The sequence below is a fragment of the Anolis sagrei genome, chromosome 6 (genome assembly GCF_037176765.1).
Source record: "Anolis sagrei isolate rAnoSag1 chromosome 6, rAnoSag1.mat, whole genome shotgun sequence".
NCBI lineage: Eukaryota > Metazoa > Chordata > Lepidosauria > Squamata > Dactyloidae > Anolis > Anolis sagrei.
This window is the reverse complement of record NC_090026.1, coordinates 19,181,288-19,202,816: the sequence shown is the minus strand read 5'-3', so window position 1 is coordinate 19,202,816 and position 21,529 is coordinate 19,181,288. Positions and strand designations below refer to the sequence as shown.

The window sequence follows — 21,529 nt, the reverse complement described above, 5'->3', positions numbered from 1 at the left end:
GTAGGATTGAGCTATGTCATCATGCTGTTAATGAGACTTCTGCATGGGGGTTTTGTATGTGAACTGGTGGGCACTTGTGACTTAAATATTATTTTTCACTGATATAGGAGTGCTTTATAGCTTAGCTTGTTTGAGCAGCCTTTGGAGGACTGGGATTCTCACTGCTACCAATTTAAAAAGCCAGTTGGCTGGATTACGGGATGTGTGATTTGTCTTTTAACCCTGCCTACTCAAGATCGTAAACGCATGTCTCACTAATTTACCTAGCCAACTTTATTCTGCTAGTGCAGAGAGAGAAAGGAATAAATGTCTTTGAATCCTGTATCAAATCCTGCCAGTGGTTGCACTGGCTAGAGAATCTTTGGAGCTGTAGTCAAAAAGTAATTACTCAAACTTAAGTTTTCTCTCTTTCTCACTAATGTGTATGTGAATTGAGATCTCTATTTTCCTGACAACCATGCATTTTAAAGGGATGGAAAAAGCGTTTTTCTTTATTTACTCCTTTGTATTGCAATAAGGTTTGTTAAATTTGTCAATATCAAATGATTTTGAATGTGTGCCATTAAAACAAGTAGGGTTGCCCATTAGACTGCAAGTTTACTGGTTCAGACAAATAATGTTTATGGGATGTTCAGATTGGAATCCTGTGAAGACTATAGATGGCAGTTTCTTCTAAGCATGCTGCTCTATCCCCAAAGTGGGCCTAATTCTCTATCCTGAACTGCCTTTTTTTGCTCTGGTTTCAGTCCTGGAGCCTCCATCCTCATTACTTCTGTCCACTTCTTACCTACTGTGAACCAACATATGTTTCCATTGAAAAAAGAAAAGCCTTACTTACTTGGCCGATCCCTCATAGCTTAAGGATAATAGTCCTCCAAGTATAGTGTCCTGGCAGTGGGTCTGCAGGTGGCTGTGGAGCCCCACTCTTGAGTCGCATGTTCTCCTGTAGTGAGGACATTGGTTTCCAGGAGGAAGGCTGTCCTGGTAAGGGTTGGCTTTACATGCCTTCCTCTTGCCATGTTTCTCCCTTTGTGCCTCTTTGAATTCTGCAGTACTCCTGGTCATAGCTGACCTCCAGTTAGAGTGCTCAAGGGCCAGGACTTCACAGTTCTCGGTGTCTATGCCACAGTTTTTAAGGTTGGATTTAAGCCCATCTTTAAATATCTTTTTCTGTCCACCAACAAAACATTTCCCATTCTTGAGTTGGGAGTATAGTAACTGCTTTGGGAAACGGTGATTGGCATTTGGACAATGTGGCCAGTCCAGCTGAGTTGATGACATAGGATCATCGCTTCAAAAAAGCCTATAGTTGAGATAACATGAGCTCTGGTTGTCTCTACATTTTAACCTTTCCTTCGTGTCCTCTTTGGGGACACTTTTATGGTAATCCTGCCTGCTGTTCAGTCTGGTCCAGCTAGAATTTTATGGACCATTTCACTATGGCAGATCCCATCTAGATCTTGGAGGACCAGCTCTGGTTAGTATTGGCATGGGAGACCACCAGCAAATGACAGCTGCTAAAGGGTATATCACAAAAGCAAGGGGCTGCTGAAACCACCTCTGTATATTCCTTACCTAAGAAAAGCCTATGAAATTCATGAGGCTGCCATAAATTGAACAGGCAACTTGAAAAAAGACACAGAAGGAGTATTTAGAAGGCCGTCTATACCCACAATTGCCTTTTGCTGCAGCAGCCAACACTTCAGCTTCCCCCCACCCCCCTCACATCCTTCCTATATTAGGATTTAAGTGTTAAGTTCCCCACCTTAAAATTAGTAGGCTGCTCTTTAATGTGTTTTGGAAATGAGTTCCTTCTTATTAAATCCTGTCACACATTTTCACAACTACCACTCTTTTGCTTGCCTTTGTAAAAAGTTAAAAAGACGGCTGATTGTAGTAACTTCTTTCTAATCAAGCACTCAATCAGATTCTGTTTAGGAGTGTAAAATACAGTGTACAAAGAAGCAGAAATGGAACAAAGATGTCTAGATAGAAATTGATAACTATACAATCGGGAAAATATTCCTTTTGGGGGCTTTATCTCCTAAAATCCTTCAGTCAGTGCAAAGTCAGTAGAGCCCCCGGTGGCGCAGTGGGTTAAACCCTTACACCAGCAGGACTGAAGACCGACAGGTCGGAGGTCCGAATCCGGGGAGAGTGCAGATGAGTGGATGAGCAGATGAGCTCCCTCTGTCAGCTCCAGCTCCCCATGTGGGGACATGAGAGAAGCTTCCCACAAGAATGGTAAAACATCAAAACATCAGGGTGTCCCCTGGGCAACGTCCTTGCAGATGGCCAATTCTCTCACACCAGAAGTGACTTGCAGTTTCTCAAGTTGCTCCTGACACGAAAAAAAGAGTACAGTACTGCAGGAGACCAAAATAAAGATGGCACGAAACTAGAATGCAGTTTTAGCACTAAAGCTTCCCTCTCCCCCCTCTCCTGGTTATTGAATGAATCTTCTCTTAACAATTGCAAAAAGCTTTTGTTGATTTAATGGGAAAATTAGTCATGTAATAAAATCTGTGCCCTGAGGTCAACTGGTCAGACGGAGAATCAACAAAGGCTCAGCATTACTGGCATTACTGAAGGCCACACTCTTGGGCAGGCCACCAAGATGGGTCTTCTGGGTCCCAACTCCAGCCTATATTATGTCTGAGGACAAAGAAGCAATTTTGCTGTGTTTTAGCAGGCTTGTTTTCTGCTGCCCTGGAGACTAGGACGTGGAACAATGGCTTTAAACTACAGGAAAGGCGATTCCACCTGAACAATAGGAAGAATTTTCTGATTGTGAGAGCTGTTCAGCAGTGGAACTCTCTTCCCCGGAGTGTGGTGAAGGCTCCTTCTTTGGAGGCTTTTAAGCAGAGGCTGGATGGCCATCTGTCAAGGGTGCTTTGAATGTGATTTTCCTGCTTCTTGGCGGGGGGTTGGACTGGATGGCCCATGAGGTCTCTTCCAACTGTATGATTCTATCCCATTACAGTTTGGTATCCAAAGCTAGCTACTATTTTTCTTCCCTGATGAATTACAAGCATTTCTTCCCAACAAGCTGTAAGAACCACTGAAACTAATAGTTCTCTGTTGAAAACATTGTTTAGACTTTTTTAAAGTTCTCTTTTAGCAGTACTGATGGCTCTTGAATATTGCTTTGTTATTTAAAAGCACTCTGGTGTGTTGTGGCCAGAAAAGAAGTGATTATGGAGGAGTTTTCCTTTCTAACTGTGAATGTTAGCAATTGTTTGTAAGATGGTGAAAGATCTTGCACTTAAAGCAAGCTGTCCTTATCCCTCAAGGATGCCCTCTGTTTGTTTCAACATGAATAAATTTAGTGGTAAGAAAAAGATCTGTTAAAAGCCAGATATTTTGATTCAGTGAGATATAACTCAGCCACTGTCCCTGCAGGTGCTGCATCCAATACTGCGCTTGTCTCTCTATCTCTGTCTGTGTTGATTATTTGACTGCAGGAAGCTGGATGCCTTCATTTATGATGCAGCTGTCCTCAACTACATGGCCCGCAAAGAAGAAGGCTGCAAACTTGTCACCATAGGAAGTGGCAAAGTCTTTGCTACCACAGGGTACGGCATTGCATTGCAGAAGGGATCCAAATGGAAACGGCCCATTGACCTGGCTTTGCTCCAGTTTCTAAGTGACGGTAAGGCTAGAGATAGTGCTGGGAAGTTGAGGCTAGTGCCAAAACGCTCAGGTTTTCTGGATAAGAAACAGAGGCATCAAAACGTGAAATGTAGAATAGGTAGTGCTGATCTCTCTCCCCCCGCTACTAAACAAGAGGTGTTGGAGAGGAGGAGTGTCTGAAATGTGGCGTATTTCTTATTGTTTTGCACCGAAAAGTATAGTTGGCTCTCAACATTTGCACAGGACTCCTGTACAAAGGAAACAGGAATACTGTGTCCAGTTCTGGGCACTGCAGTTGAAGGGAGGTGCTGGCAAGCTGAAATGCGTCCAGAGGAGGGTGGCTAAAATGATCGAGGGTCTGGAGAACAAGCTCTATGAGGAGCAGCTTAAAGAGCTGGGTATGTTTTATCTGTGGAAGAGAAGGCTGAGAGGAGACATGATGAGGGCCATGTATAAATAGTGAGGGGAAGTCATAGGGAGGAGGGAACAAGCTAGTGTAATGCTGCCCTGGAGACTAGGACAAGGAACAATGGCTCCAAACTGCAAGAAAGGAGATTCCATCTCAACATTAGGAAGAGCTTCCTCACTGTGAGAGATGTTCAGCAGTGGAATTTTCTGCCCCAGAGTCTGGTGGAGGCAACTTCTTTGGAGGCTTTTAAGTAGAGGCTGGGTGGCCATCTGTCAGGGGTGCTTTGAATGTAATTTTCCTGCTTCTTGGCAGGAGGTTGGACTGGATGGCCCACAAAGTCTCTTCCAACTCTGTGATTCTAAGCACAAATATCTCTACTCCATATTTAACATAAAAGAGTACCTGTACTTGTAGGGTGGATGAGCCTGGCCATCCCGGAAACCCCACACACCAATATCTCAGACGTACATTTACAATCAGTCATAAACTCCAGTATCAAAGACTTCCAATTACCTCTCAGACCTCCCAAATGGGATGTGTTCCCTACTTGGATTGATAGTCAGGAACTCCCTCATATGCTTCCTATTAAAACCCTGGGAGCAGGGGACTTAAGTGGTTCACCTTCAGTAAGACAGAACATTCCTTGTCCTTACCTAGAAAATATGTAATAATTTTGGTTATCTGTGCCTGGACTCTGATTAATTTCCTTTTAACATATTTTAACAATTCCCTTATGGTTGCCAGTTGGGGTTGTTAAATACAGCACTAGGTGTTCTCCCAGTAATGAGAAGTCCAAAGGAGCACTGTATGGTTAAGTTTCCTTCTGATAAAAGAGTATTACAGGCATATGGGGTTTTTTTTGTAATAAAATCAGTTTGATTTATGAATACAGTAGAATGGGGAGAAAATGGGCACTCCTTGAACTGACATAAAATCCACTCAATGTATACTAGATGTCCAGAAAGAGAGACTCTATACTCAAGCCTGCTTCACCTTCAGCCACAGTTCGCAGTTCTATCTCCCTGTCCCACTTCAAAATGCAAAGTGCCTTCTTACTGTCTTTCTGTCTCTTCATCAGATTTTTATGGCTGTTGAATTTCCAAGGCTGAAGAGAGATTCAATGTCATTACAAGGTGTCATTACACATTACACAAATCTAGAACTTTGCTACTACGTTAACTGGCATGGCTCCAGCCTATGCAATTTGGGGATTTGTACTTTGAGCAGGGACTTTCCATTCTCAGACAGAGATTCTAATATCAAAGAGAGAGTGTTTGAAAATTCCAAGTCTTTCATCAAATTACACAGTCTATTAAAAATTACTTGTCAAATCCATCATCAGCCATTCATTTGTCAGGTTAAACTAGAGCAAAAGACCCAGGCTTGTTAAGCAATGAAGCCCACTCATATCATTTACCAGCAAAAGCATTGTTTCATTGTATTTTGTGTATATTTATTTCTGGGGACAGAAGGAGAAGAATTTCAAATCCATATGTTCAAATTTCTGAGAGTTACATGATCCCTGCTAGTGGCACCTGGTGGCTTCCATATCAGTGACGTAGTGAGTCTATACCAGGTTTTAATCCAAATTTTAAGAAGCTATCTAAAGCACGGTACACTATCTGCAAAGTGGTTTAATGCTTTTTGGCTCCTAAATTTTTGGACCAAAGTAGAATTACTACCTTACACAGAAGCCACAAGTGGCCACTTAATTCCCACAGATGTACTAATGGAGCTGCCCCGAAGCTGAGACCGCCAGGCTGAAAGTGAACGAGGGCCTCTTACCCCTGCCAGTGGGTCATCGTATTCACATTTTTTCCCACCTGTCCTGAATTCCTTTCAGCAGCCCTGCAGATGGATGGGGAACACATCTTCCTGTTTGTTTCTGGATTAATTAATCCAGAATGGAAAGTAATAGGAACCCCAGGAGAGACATGGGGTCCAGTAGGTTTGAGCCTGGAGGTCTGTGAGCCAGGTCTCCTGGGAGAGAAAGGCAAGCCTCAGTGGGCTAGGTTTGGAGCAAAGGCGATGGAAGACTGACATCCTGCTTTCTATTTCTAGCTCTGAGGATAATGAGCAGACAGAGTTCTGGCCTGTTTGATCTGAGATGAGGAACCTGAATTCCTCTCTGCGGCTGCTAATGGGCTTGGTCTGAGGCTCTAATTGCCGTTAGCCAACACTCCTGCTTCTCCTAATAAGCCCACCTGATGCTGGAGATCCTCAGAGAAAGGGACGCTGGACTTTCCTGCCCCTCTATATAGGGCATGCCAGCAAATATTGAGGAAGGGGGTTGAGTTTCAGGTGGGTCTCCCAGTGTCCACAGTGTTTAAATCAGATTGCCTTTGTTGTGTCTCTTAAGCTGAATAGGAAAGTGGCATGGCTTTCTCTCTCCTGCTTTCAGTGGTTAACCTTCAGAGAAGCATTCAAGATGTAAAGGTGTTCCCTCTGCACTTGTAGAAAAATGCCTTCTTGTGAGATGTCATAAAGGTGTTTTGGAGGAGAGAGTATGGGCCCTTCCACACAGCCCTATATCCCAGAATATCTAGGCAGAATATCCCACAATATCTGCTTTGAACTGGAATGTATGGCAGTGTGGACTCAGATAACCCAGTTCAAAGCAGATATTGTAGGATTTTCTGTATTGATATTCTGGGATATAGGGGTGTGTGAAAGGGCCCTGGAATGGTAGCTTTGTAGAATCTGGATCGGTTACAGTGAATGACTAAAATGGGCTTGATGATAGCAAATCAGATGGTAGCACCAGGTGAATTTGGTGAATGCTGCAAACACACACATCTTGTAGGGCAAACTAGACAATGTTGATGGTTCCAATGCTGCCTCCAAATTTTTGAATATTCGCAATATTTTTGTGGTTTTCACCAGATCTACAGTAATATTCAACATATTAGGGCATATGTTGGGGGTTTTTTTTTTAATACATAGAGGAGTGTGAAGATGTGTTTATGACAAAGATGGTATTTCTTGCACTCTGCCCATCAGTTTGGAATTCTTCAGTGTTTGTGCATATGTTGCATATGTACCATACTGAGGACTATTGGGTATTCATGCCACGTGCTTGCAAGAATGTGTGTGTATATGTGCTTCAGAGAGCCTGTCACTTGGGTGCAAGAGAGCACACGTACGTATCGTTGCAAGGTTTCATATGGGGGGGGGGGGCGGTGAAGAACAGTTGCCTAGCAACATACCCATCTACTACTGCATGGCTCCTAATCCTAAACTGGATTACGAATCACAGACATGGGGGCAATGATGAGAAAAGAACAATCTCTTGTAACTGTAACCATGAGTAGGAGAGGATAGTTAAATGGTGTTAAGAAGTAAGTACTTTGCATTAAGTGATCGTTGAGTGTGCACTATGAGAACAAGATTGTTCCCCCGTCTTCTTAACCTCCTCTATCAAGTTATTTCATGATGCTTGGTAATGACAGCTTTTGGGTCACTTGAGATCTCCCACATCAGTAGGAAGGTATTTACGTTTTCTAAGAGGACAGTACTGCCTAATGTGTCATGCTCAGCAAGTTTTATTTTCTGGACTATATCCTCAGATCACCATTGACCATGGAGCTCCCAGTGGCGCAGTGGGTTAAACCCATGTGCTGGCAGGACTGAAGACCAAGAGGTCACAGGTTCGAATCTGGGGAGAGGCAAATGAGTTCCCTCTATCAGCTCCAGCTCCTCATGCGGGGACATGAGAGAAGTCTCCCACAAGGATGATAAAAACATCAAATCATCCTGGCATCCCCTGGGCAACGTCCTTGCAGACGGCCAATTCTCTCACACCAGGAGTCACTCCTGACACGACCAAAAACAAAAAAAACAAAAAACAACCCACTGACCATGCTGGCTAGGAGATTCTGGATTTGTAGTCTAAGGAAGGAACTTTTCCAAATTCTGCCATTGAGCCACAGTGTGGAAAGGCTAGGAGAGGTGCATCTCCTGAGTATATCCCATCTTTTTCCTCTCTCTCTATCCATCCCTTCTTTTCAGATGAGATTGAGCTGCTGGAGCGCTTGTGGCTGTCGGGGATTTGTCACAATGACAAAATTGAGGTGATGAGCAGCAAGCTGGACATAGACAACATGGCTGGAGTCTTCTACATGCTCCTGGTGGCCATGGGGCTGAGTCTGCTGGTCTTTGCCTGGGAACACCTCATCTACTGGAAACTGCGCCACTGTATGAGACACACTGGGCGGCTGGACTTCCTGCTTGCCTTCAGCAGGGTGAGAAAGCAGGGCAGGGAGCCCTTTGCCCATGGGTTCATTCACATACAAACTCTTTTGCCAATAAATATCTGTTTCTTCATCCTCTGGAAATAATGTCCTACTTCTCAGAACTTTTCACTCTTCTTTCAGAGCTTATTTGATCACATTGCACAAGTATTGAAATTTGTCCTCTATATAGACAGCGGCATTCTTACAATCTCAGCTTTTGCTTTAAAAAAAAAATCTAGGTTTTATAACTGTGAAATAATAAGTTTGAGAATGGGAAGGAGGATAGTGTGACAAGAAGGGGGAGAAAAAGCTCTAGAACAGACATGGCTTTGGCTCTCCAGGTATTTTGGACTTCAACTCCCACAATTCCTAACAGTCAGTAAGCTGTTGGTAGTTAATGCACATTTCAAACTATTTTCTGTTGGTCATGAGGGTTCTCTGTGGGAAATGTGGCCCAGTTCTCTCATTGGTGGGGTTCAGAATGCAATTTGATTGTAGGTGAACTATAAATCCAGCAACTACAACTCCCAAATGTCAAGTTCTATTTTCCCCAAACTGCACCAGTGTTCACATTTGGGCATATTGAATATTCATGCCAAATTTGGTCCGGATCCATAATTGTTTGAATCCACAGTGCTGTCTGGATGTAGATGAACTACAACTCCCAAACTCAAGGTCAATGCCCAACAAACCCTTCCAGTATTTCTGTTGGTCATGGGAGTTCTGTGTGCCAAGTTTGGTTCAATTCCATTGTTGGTAGAGTTCAGAATGCTCTTTGATTGTAGGTGAACTAGAAATTCGAGTAATTGCAACTCCCAAATGACAAAATCAGTCCGCCCCCCCCCCCCCCCCCCCCGTCCCCCAACCCCACCAGTATTCAAATTTGGGCATATCAGGTATTTGTGCCAAATTTGGTTCAGTGAATGAAAATACATCCTGCAAAGGCATGTAGCTGGGGGGGGGGGCTTGGGGGCTTCAGCCCACCCCCCCAATTCTCATGGTGGTCCGCGAGAAGGCCTTGCTGGTACATTATTTAAACTGTTATGTTTATTCATATCATGATCTGATAATTATGCTCAATATATCCCATAGCATGAGGGTATTGGGGTAATGATACAAAAGGCTTGCTAGGGTAGACCCTCTTTCACTCAGACTCAGCCCCCCCTGCCCTCCCCCCCCCCCGAATCAAACTCAACTCCCCCCAAAACAAAATCCTGGCTACGGGCCTGATCCTGCATATCAGATATTTACATTATGAGTCATAACAATAGCAAAAATACAGTTATGAAATATCAACAAAAATAATGTTATGGTTGGGGGTCACCACAACATGAGGAACTGTATTAAGGGGTCACGGCATTAGGAAGCTTGAGAAACAGTGGCATAGAGAGAAATCTCCTCTGTAGAACTGAGCTTGAGGAAAATTCATTCTTCATGTCTATATTAGGTATGTTTGTATGCCTGCCTTCAAATTACCTGTTGATTTATGAATTTTATAGAGTTTATATTAGGCAAGGAATATTCGAAGGTGTGTTTGCCAGTACTTTCCTCCAAAATATAGCCTGCAGCAGGTAGTATTTGTTGTCGGCCTCTCATCCAAATAATAACTAGGGCTGACCCTGTTTAGCTTCCAAGATCAAACAGGATCTGGTGCCTTTAAGGCAGTTGGGGAGAATGCTAATTGGCTGGCGCCTTTGATGTCACAAACCTACCTCCCTGCAGCAGTTTCTGAATTGGGTTTCTTCTTAAATTAAGTTTTTAAAAAAGGATCTTCAGTTGAATGAATCTATATGTTGCACTTCAAACAATTAGGGTAGGGAGGGGGAGTAGATGCCTTGTATGAATTTAAAAGTCATGTTCGCTGACACCAGACGTGTAGGGAATGGCTTTGCCTATTTAGCAAAGGGGTATTAGCACATTCTTCTCATAATGGATACAATATAAATTTAAACAACTCTAAGCCCATTAAATGAGAGTTCCCAATGAGAAAATCCTGAGTATTCTGTTCTCTGAAATGACTGGGGATGATTAAAACGAAATTTGCAGTGTCCTCAAGAATGCAGTTCCTGTGGTTAAGATTGGAAGGTTTGTGGGTATATGGAGCTGGCGGGGGTGCATGTGTGTATGGAGAAACTAGGGTAGTTAATGCACATTTCAAACTAGATTAAATTTGTAGTGTAGCATGGTGAAGTTAACAGGCCATCCCCTGGGCAGATTCAAAACAGATTCTCATGAGTCAGAGCGCAAATTGAGTTCTGTATAGTTCTCATTTGCATATGTTGATCACTTTAAATACAGATTAAAAATTGCCTCTGCTCCTCACTGAGGCGAAGATTTATTTAAAAAAGAAACCACTCAGCCAGATGGCAAAAATCCCACCCAACCCTCTGATTCTTCTACCTGTTTCCACTGTCTCTCTTTTGACTCCTTTTTGATCTTCATGGTGTCAATTTGTCCACCTGTATTTCTCCTCTCATCTCCGTCTCCTCCTCTCCCCTTCCCTCCATCCACTGCCAGAGTGATCCTTCTCTGGAATCCATGACCTACAGTGAAGGACAAACTCAGCCTCTCGGGGTGGGAGGGAAGGGTGCTCTCTGTCAACAGGAGGAGGCGGCTCATGGTGGGAGCCGATCTGGCTTTGCATTGCAGGAGGGAAACTGTGAATGTGTGTGTATAAGAGAAAGAGAGATGTGTGGTAAAGAATCCCCTCTCTTACTGCCCTGGTACATTTAACATAGATCTTAAAAGAGAGACTTCACATTATATTTTTGGGGAAGTATTCTTAAAGAGAAGTCTATTGGGAGTGCAAACATTCAGGATGAGGGTTCTCCAAATGTAGATTGTGGACTTGCATGATCACTAAAGCAGAAATTGTGGTGACTAATCTGGGCCTGGTTACCTGTGTTCAGGGCAGAGACTTTTTGTGTGTGTGTGTGTGTGTGTGTGCGCGCGCGCGCGCAAACACACAAACTGGATTATGGGAGGAGAATGGCTTGGGGAAAGATAACATAGGAAGAAGGGTAGATGAGGAACCTTAGATGCACTTGTCTGTAATTCACACTACTCCTAATGAGATTTGCTGTTGTATAAAGTAGAGAGGGGGAAAATGGGCACATCATGACTGTGAAACGGAGAGGAATCCTTATAATGCTGTTCAAAAGATCCATTTTACTCACACCATGCAATATAAATAATGATGACTTTGTTCTACATCAATGGTTCTCAACCTGTGGGTCCCCAGATGTTTTGGCCTTCAACTCCCAGAAATCCTAACAGCTGGTAAACCGGGTGGGATTTCTGGGAGTTGTTGGCCAAAACATCTGGGGACTCACAGGTTGAGAACCACTGTTCTACATGGATCTTCTTGTGGGAGGAGTATCATGCACAAAACCCTTCATTAAACTAGCACTGTACTGCGACATCTTCTATGTTATTCTGTACACCAGACAAGTAGTATCCTGCCAATAGCTACCTAATTTGTATGTCTTATTTCCATTCACCCCAGGGTATGTACAGTTGCTGCAGCAGTGAAGACCCAAAAGGTCCAGACCAGCAGCAGTTGCCCATCCTCAACCACACGTATGGGCCTTCACGAGGGGCAGCCCCAGCCTTGCCCAGTCCCCCTGGCCCTCCACTTCCTTGCTCCAGCTTCCTGCCCCGTGAACGGCGCATTGTAGAGCGGTGGCGCCATGCTCGGAGCCCCAATTGCTACAAGGATCTCTTCCCTCCGACACCTGCAGAGCTCCCCACAGCTAAGCCTCCACGCCACAGCCTCAAGAGTCCTTTCTCTGATGGCTTCCACCGGTTCTATGGCCCCATTGAACCTGAGGGGCTCTCCGATCATGTGAGTGGCAAAAAGATGGCACCCTGTCAGCTTTCTCCACCACCTCCTTCCCGTGGGCTGGAAAATCCTCCTTCCTATTTTGCCATTGTTCGTGAAAAAGAGTCTCCTGACATGCCACCAGCAGCATCGGGCTGGCAGCGTAAATCCCTCCGAGGCTTGTATGAAAGTTTCCAGGCTGGGAAAGGGGCTGGTCGGGCCCCAGAAGTGAAAAAGTATGATGGCCCCTCCAGTAGCTATTCGACCAAAAGCCCTTGCGACTTGGAAAGGGGCAGTAGCCGGCCTTTTGGGAAAGAACGGAATCGATATGGCTACACCCGACTGTCTTACGAAGATGAACGCTCCCCACCTGTTCCCCGTTATCGGCACACTGAAGAAACATCTCTGCCACGAACTGAGCCAGAAACCAAATGCCCAACATCGAGCCGAGAAAGGAGTTCCCGGGCTCATATTTGCCGCAGTCATTCCCACCCCCTTGCCGTTGGTGCCAGTTTGCGCAGCCAAAGTCATTACGTGGACTTTTCGGATTCTGATTCTGATATTTGTGAGAGGGACAGTGATGGCCATAGCTGCTGGTACCAGTCGCCGGATTATTTCTGCACGTACCCATCCCGAGAGAGGCAGTTGTTCGCCACCCACAAGCCTCTGCACTACTGGTCAGCTGACAAGCTGGCAAAATGCCATGGATGCCACGGTCCCTGCCAGCACTGCCTGAGCTTGGAAATGCTCCCACCGCCTACCCCACCGTGCCGCAAGGAGGCCTTGCACTACCTGAGCTGTTCTGAGGAGCGTCTGGAACGCCGGCTGGACTGGGAGCACCGCCACTGCAGCTTGTATGGCTGCATGGCTTCTCGGCACCGCCACGGCTTCCACCGCCGTTGCCACCATCATTCCTGCGATCTGGGGCCAGCGGGTGGAGTCCTTCACCCCACCTCCCGCAGCCTGGAGGACCTCAGTTCCTGCCATATGATGCGCTGCGGGACCTCCCATCGACACCAGGGTGGCTTCTCGCCAGAGTGGCTGCCACGCCGGGTGAGCCGGAGCGGAGAGCTTTTTGCTCGACGTGGCTCAGCCCATTTCTCCAGCCTGGAGTCAGAGGTATGACCAGCGACAGGTGGGGTGGGAGTAGGGTGGGGGGTGGGGAAAGACACTTTGGATGAGACCACAGGAAAAAAAAGATGTTGGCTGAGCCGTAGTTGAGCCCATCAAGCGGGGACAGAGATGGTGGCAATGGCACTGTGGCCCAACCCATGGAATGAAGGTAGTCCCATGAAGATGACTGCAGAGAGGGGGAAGCAGAAAAGTGCCAGAAATGAACCCACCAAGACAAAGGGCATGCAACCTGGATGCCACCAGGAAGATTTGGCTTAGCGCCACTTCTCCCTGCCACAGAGAAGGGGAATTGTTCAACCAAAAGAGTATCACAGATAAACACCACAGTGGGGACTGAAACTACCAATAATCCCATCAAAAACAGAAGTGGGGAGTGGAGATGACCTCTCAGAGAAGGGGAACAACTCCCTGCTTCTGCTACCCCAAGTGCCACCAGAATAGCTCCCTGTGACAAATCTCCCGGTCTCTTCCACCAGCCAATTTAGGGCAGGGGGTAAGAGGGGGAGCTGTTCCCGCCTGTGTTTCCATAACAGACCTTTTATATCCAGAACAAGGGCTTTCCTGCCACCCTGTGGCATCTTGATGGGGTGGGTTCCCGTGGCCAGTAGTAACTGGCAACTGTAACAGCAGGGCTGTTTCCCTCTGAACAAGACCCAAGAGAAGGCCACAGAAACAAACCAGTTGTGGACATGGAGGGGGTCTGTGTTTCCACACAGGCTGGTGCAGGGGAAATGTTCCACCGGTCAGGCTCCAGGGAAGAGATGGGAAGGGCTTTGATGGCAACCACCACACAACTGTCTGGACTTCTGGGCGGGAGGGATGTTAGGAGACAAAACTGTGACTTTGTTCAACAGAAAACTGTGATAATTTTTTCCTGCACATTTTCCGCTTCCTCTTTTCCCTTCTCGCTTTCTTTGCTCTTCTCACCTGTATTTCTTCTTTCTCCAACTCCACTTCCCGCTTTCAGTCTTGCTATCATGCACTCGCCAACAATTATAGAGATAGCAACACATTCAAACACACACCACCAATACCCCAATGCAAACTCACATGCTTGGGTGCTGTGCTGGGCAAAAATAACAAAATAACAGGCTCCCAGACTCACATAGAAAAGTAAGCTCAAATCCCAAAAGGGTTTGTTCTCACAAATCTCATAAACAGTACACTGACATTCTCAGTGTTATATGACAGTTTTTGTGGAAAATGACAGAAAACATTATTATAGGATTTTTCTGTAGATTGAAAGGGCACTTGCATTTCAAACCAAACAAATGCCTATAGGAAAAACGAAACCTCATGCAATAGAGAGGAAATGCTGCATTCAATCATTACTAAAATCACCATATACTGTCTTAAAGCTGGTCACACCAAGCTGCATTGGGCAAACTGTGGAAGTGGGCATGGGGGAAATACAGGTATTTTCTGTATGAAGTAAGGGGTGAGAATTAGGATGGAATCTTGTATCTTCCTTGTGGGAATAATGCTATATGCACCTGATGCACATCTTGCACATCTTCCCACAGAAAAAAATCCTTAAGTTCCTTCTTTGTGTAAGATCCCAGAAGCACGAAAATCGCCTCCTCCAAGTCCAGTATATCCTCAGGACTGGGATTTGGCAGTTTTGTAGAGAACACATGTGTATGTATAAGAAATTCAATGTACTTGATAAAATTAAGGTGCTCCTAAGTGGAGAGCTCCTAGTGCTACCAATCAAAAGACATTGTGCGGTTAATAATCTCTTTGTCTTTGAATCATAAGTTGAGTTGCCTTTGTTGTTAGAGTTGTAAGAAAAAAATAGAAGACATCACGGAAAAACATGGGAGAGTTTCAAGTGCAAGTTAGTGAAGTTTGTAACACACCCTCCCCCCAAAAATTAAGTGTTGGAGCCCAAATGATTGTACAATAAAAGCCTTTGTCTGGAAGCATTCTAACACTGCAGCTGGTTTCAAGGGAAATGTTTGCTCACCAGGCTGGTGACCAATCATGTAACTCATTGCAACAGGATATGTTTACCATCCATGATTGAATTGACTAGAGTTCTTTTGGAAAGAACAATTTGCCAAAACTACATAGCAATATAAAAGGCTAATAGATAAAATGGAGTGATGCTTGGCATGGTTCTGAACCTAAAAGAACAGGAATCCAAGAGTCACTAAAGGGAACTGAATATTTTAGGCTGTTATGCTGTTTTGAGAGCCAGCGTGGTGTAGCTGTGTGAGTGTTTGATGAAGACTCTGGAGAGCATGTTTTGAATCTCTGCTCAACCATGGAAACCCAGTAGGTGAACTTAGGCAAGTTGCACTCTCTTGGCCTCAGACTTAAAAACCCATTGAACAAATCATGCCAAGGAAACCCAATGATAGGTTCACTGTAGTATCACAATAAGTTGGAAACCACTTGAAGGTACACAAGAACAACAACAGTGATATTATTTGTATTTTATGATGTTAGATACTTTTTCTAAAGCAGGAATGGGTAACATAAATCTCCTTGTCAGCATTACAATCAAGATTGGGAGCAGTCCTTGTGGAATGGGATAGGGATGACTTTAAGTGCGGGATGGACCAATCCATACTGGTTTTCTCCCAGTGTGCTGAGATCAGAAATAACCACTACAAGGAGAGGAAGGCTTGAGCAAGATTGTGGGAGAAATGGGTAGGATCCTACTCCCACCTAGTCATGCTTCAACATTAATTCTCTCTTGTGTTTATGGAAATTTGGCATGACCCACATTTTAACACATGGAACATGAAGTGCTCCTATCAATTTTGCCTATTATCTGAGGGTGTTGGGTTTTTTTTCTTCCACAAGCCTACAACATGGGGATTGCGGAGAAACTAAAGAAATTAACAAGAGGGATGATTGCTGTAGCCAAAGATAGGCTATTCCATATATTAGCCGCAATTCCAAGTAAGTGCAGCATTTGATAGAAGGGACAGATTTCCACATCTCAGGTTTCTGGCTCTTATTGCTGAAAAGATGGTTTAGGAGTATGTGGAGGGAGGGAGCCCTAAACGAAGTCTCCCCTACTGGGTGCGTCCATGTTGGTGGTGGTCTAGCTGTGGGGTTTACTTAGCAGCACCAGTGGGTAACTACAAGTCATCATTTTAAATTTTCTATCTTGTCTCTGATGTGCCATAATTCCAAGGCACAGGGCCATTTTTACCATTTTAATTTATATCAATGACTGAGAGATTTAAAATGAAGCTTGCAGACTTCGGAACATGGTGTGAGGGGCCCAGGGCAGGCCCCTCAGTGATTGTGAATTCTTATCAGGTCCTGAAGCTTCTCAAACTCTATGGGATTTCCATAGGCTAGAGGCCAGGGCTTAAATGCTTCAGTGAATCTCCAGATCTGCTGTGTAAAAAGCGGAAACACAATAAGGCAAAAAGAAAAAAGCAAAGTGTCAGCTAGCATCTTCAATCTGTGAAAATCCCACAGAGTACCAATTGAAGCTTTCCTCAGTGCAGAGAAGGGGCAAACTTTGTGCACAGGTTTTCAGTTTATTAATGAAGACACGCAGGCTCAGAACCAACTTTGAGCTAAACAGGCTACGGGTCTGACCCAGTATAAAGCTGCTTCCCGCTTCTGCATCCTTCCAGAACCAAGGAAGGCTCGCTTGCTCGGCAAGGCCTCGTTTGAAGTGCTGTGTTCAGTTTTGAGCACCTCCGTGCGAGCAGGATGTTGACAAATTGAAAAGGATTCAGAAGAGAGCGGCAAGGATGATCAAAGGTCTGGAAGGCAATTCCTACGTGGAGACGCTTGAAGGAACTGGGTCTGTTTAGCCTCGAGAAAAATAAGATGAAGCAGTGGGTGGGGGGGGGGGATGTCGGCAGATTTCAAATATTTTAAAAGGTGTCAGGAAGAAGAGAGAGCAGCAGCAGATGGAGAGAGGACAAAAATTACTGAACTTGAAGCAGAGGAAGGTGTCAGGGTGCCATAGTCATTAGATGTGACCGCATTCCTGTTCGTTGTCGGATATGACTGGATTGTGAAGAGATTAAGGGAGCAACAGTGGTTTGGCAATATCTGGTCAGAAAGGGTACAAAGCGACTGTGGTTGAAGTTAAATCAGTCCCCCACTTTCTCTGAGGTGCTAGCATTCTTGCAAACAAGTGGAGTTCTGAGAAGGAACAGTCTAATGTAAGGGCCAGAGAGTTTTTAGAAACCCAGCTGGTACTGAAGACCCCCTACTCAAGCATTCAGCCATAGAACCAACAGGGAGGGGGCACTCTCAAGTGCCTACTTTCAGCTGAGATTTTAGGGAGAATTTAGCAATGTTCCTTTGTTGCACTGCAGCTCCCACATTCACCTCGCCGGTGGATTCTGAGTGTTGCAGTTGGAAAAATGAAATATTTCTCCAAGGTAAAACTTTAGGCATACAGGGATGTCCTGTCTCAGGGCTGGGTCTGGATCAGAGGGCTGACAAAGCCCCTCCCAACCCTTAAAAGTTCTCCAATACAGGGGCAGGAAGAGCAGCATATGTCCTGGTGCCAAAGTGTGCCATTGCTCCCAAACCAGTGCACACACTGCCAATAGTGAATCCAGAAGCGAAAAAAACATCCATCGCCTGCCATCACACACAGCCACAGTCAAGCACAAAGGCATACAAGCACATACCAAACTATCATGCCAGCAAGTAGGGTAATGAACCTCCGCAAATAAAATTCACTGTCACGCAAGATGTTGTGCATTAAGGTGCAGCTTAATGCAGCATGCACAGCAAGAAAAAAGGAACACTAATTTAAAAAAAAATATTGCAAGCACATGGTCTCCATTACAGATGCCAGGAGACAAGACTGCTGTCACACATGCTTGCAGAATCTCAAAGGAACTCAAAACTCACACATCTACCAGTCCCATTAGCAGGCATATTTCAAAGAGCCGTGTTAAGGCTGCAGCATTATTGATGTTGTTCCTGCACAGAGAGATGTGTACGCTGTCATCTATTAAATGTGGCAAAAGCGCTCCTACTGTTGCAAGCCCAGTGGGTCTGGAAAATGTGTCACATATATGTGGAATCTGTGGCCTGGCCTTCACAGCAGAAAAGGGTGCTGTGGCACCCAAGAGTGGAACACATTTGTTGAGACACAAAATTCTGCAGGCAACCTCCTTAGTATTTCATGAAATGCCTAAGATCCACTGAGAGAGATATAAAACCATAGGCAATTACAGCATACATGAAAAGATGCCGCAGAATTATATGAACACCCAAGGGGCGCAGATCAGGTCCTCAAAGACATGAACATAAAGATGCAATCATACATGCAGACTGAAGTTCACATGCAGGCTCCCTCATGTGAACCCACTACCAAAACCACGAGCTCAGTCCCACTCCCAGTTCTGCTTTGATTCTCTTTCTCTCTTTCTCCCTCTCTCTTTCCCTGTGTCTCTTTGTCCCTTTTCCTATTCTGGGGAGGGGGCAATTTAGTAATAACTTTAGAAATGCTGTTTTAGGGAGCGGGGTCGGTGGGTGGGAGCCGTCTTTCTTGGAGTGGGTGGGCTTTCGCTGGGGCGGGGTGGGTAAGTGGGGATATGGGGCAGCGCCCCACACCGGAACGGGGCAGGGTTTGGGTGGGGCAGGGACCCAGGCATCCGCAGAGGGGGTGGGACTGGGTTTTCGATACTATTTTAGGGCGTTCATAAGAAATAAAGGCTTTTTTAATCCCGCTCAGACCTTGCCCCAGTGTGGTTTGTCTGAATCACCAAATCACATCAGGGAATGGAAGTAATATGGTTTCTTGTTTAATGGACATTTTTCTTTTTAGACTGAAGAGCCATGGCTCCCCACAAAACATCCTTCCCGTCCTCTGTTCACCACATCCTCCTCCAATTCCACCATAAGACAGTCACAAACATAAGAAAGGAAACTACTGCCAGCCCGCAGCTCACCTACGTACATATAAATCGCGCACAAATCAGCAAAGATATGCCACTCTGCTTCATTGCCTGAATTATGCAGTATTCAGCGTGCCTTGGCACAGAGTTTGGAATAAGTTGGTGCAGGGTTTTTATTTCAGTGCAGCAGCTTCATAGTTAAATGTCTCCTCTCCCTGGTAAAAAGTCATGGGGCAGTGTGGGACGGCGGTGTGTCCTAAAGGATATTACAGGTACAGACTTTAAAGAGAATCTTGGAGATGTAGGCTGTCTTCATACTAACTGTTTGTTTATACAAACATAGCCTTATTGGAAGCATGCAGATTTTGAAGCAAGCAGCATAACAGCCAATTCTGCATGAAATTCCCAGAAGAACCACACTCTATCTTTAGGCAATCTTAGCTTAAAACAACAACAGCAACAGCAACCTCATGGCTCTCTGACTCCAGATCAAACTTAGTACTGCTAGGGAAGAGAGAAAAATTCCAGGCAGGAAGGAATATAAAGGCTCATATATTACATTCATGAGCACCTATTACTTGCCTGTTCACAGCATCAAAGATTGGCAAGGCACTGCCTATCATGCTCTACAGCAAGGGTTCCCAGCTTATGTGTATGGGGTACCTAATCACAATTGTGGGGGGGTTTGGAAAATATATATGTGAGAGAGAACTGAGCATGTGTTTTCTGTCAACTGCTCCCAATGCCTGTTTATCTCCCTTTGTCCCACTGCTGAGGTCAATTGAGTGATTTCTGAATCCTAAGAATAGAGGGGAGAAAGCTGCAATACTGAATGTGTGAGGAGAGGAGAATCCTACCTACAGCAATTTTCCTTGGTGGGGAGGGCCCTTCATCACACACACACACACACACACACACACACGTGATAGCTTCCCACTTCACTTCCAATTGGAAATGTACAGGCAAACTACACAAATCTCTTCAACAGAATGTGAAAGAAGTTCTATCAAAATCTGATGCAGGTAAGAGAAGCACATCAACAACATCAAAGGTCCTCATGTTGTATATTTCTGTGGCAGGGACTGAGATTCCCTACATATCTAGCCATTGCTTAGCATCCCATGCAAAAGAATGGATAAATTACTCCATATACTTGCAGAGAGAGCTAAAATAGCCCAGGTACATGCCTCAGCCAGGCTCTGTTGGCACAGTGGCATCTAGGGATGCTATATGCAGAGAACAGGCTCCATGGTATAACCATGGACATTAGCATCACTTCTCAAGGAGGTAAGTAGGAAAAAAATTCTTAGCAAATGTAGCTCAGAATATTTTAATTCCCTAGCTAAAAAGTACAGCAGAATTGTGAAATTCAAGCTCTCAGCCTCAATTTGGTCTAATTCCAAACAAGAGTTGCTGGCTTTTCCTATTGAGACTCAAATTGAAATGCAATAAATAGTTATTCCATTCTTATTCTGGACATGATTGCAAACATTTTTCAAGTTATTCACTTAGATATGATATTCAACATATTTTAACCCTGTTTTCCTCCAAGATATTCTCTTGGACTTCTCCCCTGCCTGCCTGCCTGCCTGCCTGCCTGCCTGCCTGCCCTACTTCCTTCCTTCCTTCCTTCCTTCCTTCCTTCCTTCCTTCCTTCCTTCCTTCCTTCCTTCCTTCCTTCCTTCCCTCCCTCCCTCCCTCCCTCCCTCCCTCCTTCCTTCCTTCCTTCCTTCCTTCCTTCCTTCTTTTTTCACTACAGAATCCACTATTTGCCAGTCTATATGGGTGTGTGCCTAAAAGTGGTAGACACAAATTGTAGGCTTTGGCTTACAATTGATACAAAAAAATTGATCCTAAAATCAGAATCCCTGTTCATGTGATTTCCAGTTTTGGTTTAGAGGTCAGATGTCTGTTAGCCTGCTCAAAACAAGCAACCAGATCCTTGTGAACTAGGAAGCAAAGGAGAAAAATGATGTGTGGAAACTTGGCAAATAACCCTGACCGTCCAATGTAATGACATTTGATCAAGGCCAGTGGAGGCCCCTAGGAGAGCCATAGCCTCGTAAAGAACCACCTCCCACCAGCGTCTTTCCCTGACATCTCCCTCCCTGGTTCAAAGCTTCTAGGGATCCCTAAGATCTTCTAACTCACTTCCTTTTCATTTTTTTGTAGATATGAAAGGGGGTGGTGGTGGTCTAACGGGCAGAAAAGAGATGAGGAAATCATAAATCAAGAAGATGAAATGCATCTAGGGACCTAAGGAAAGACAGGGGTCAGGAGGGGGCACCCGAACGCCTCTCTAACTGGCAAGAGAGGACGCCATGGGATGGATTGATTAAGCCCCACTCTTATCCGTCTTCATCCAGACGCCTCGAGGAAGAAAGTGACAGAGCCACCACTTTCTGCTAATGAAATGAAAAATGTGTTTTCTTAGCACCACCACCCTCTACAAATCTCTGGATAG

General features: G+C 44.9%; 1 protein-coding gene across 4 annotated transcripts in view; it reads left to right on the top strand.

Moving 5' to 3' along the window:
- The window catches only part of GRIN2D (glutamate ionotropic receptor NMDA type subunit 2D), a 68,251-nt gene extending 49,529 nt beyond the window's left edge, over nt 1-18,722 (top strand). For all 4 annotated transcript variants that reach the window (XM_060780390.2, XM_060780391.2, XM_060780393.2 and 1 more), the window contains 3 exons: nt 3,465-3,652; nt 8,051-8,283; nt 11,780-18,722. In XM_060780390.2, the coding sequence (XP_060636373.2) occupies nt 3,465-3,652; nt 8,051-8,283; nt 11,780-13,219 (1,861 nt within the window). In that variant the 3' untranslated portion in view covers nt 13,220-18,722. The remainder of the gene's footprint in view (nt 1-3,464; nt 3,653-8,050; nt 8,284-11,779) is intronic.
- The last annotated feature ends 2,807 nt before the right edge of the window (nt 18,723-21,529 follow it).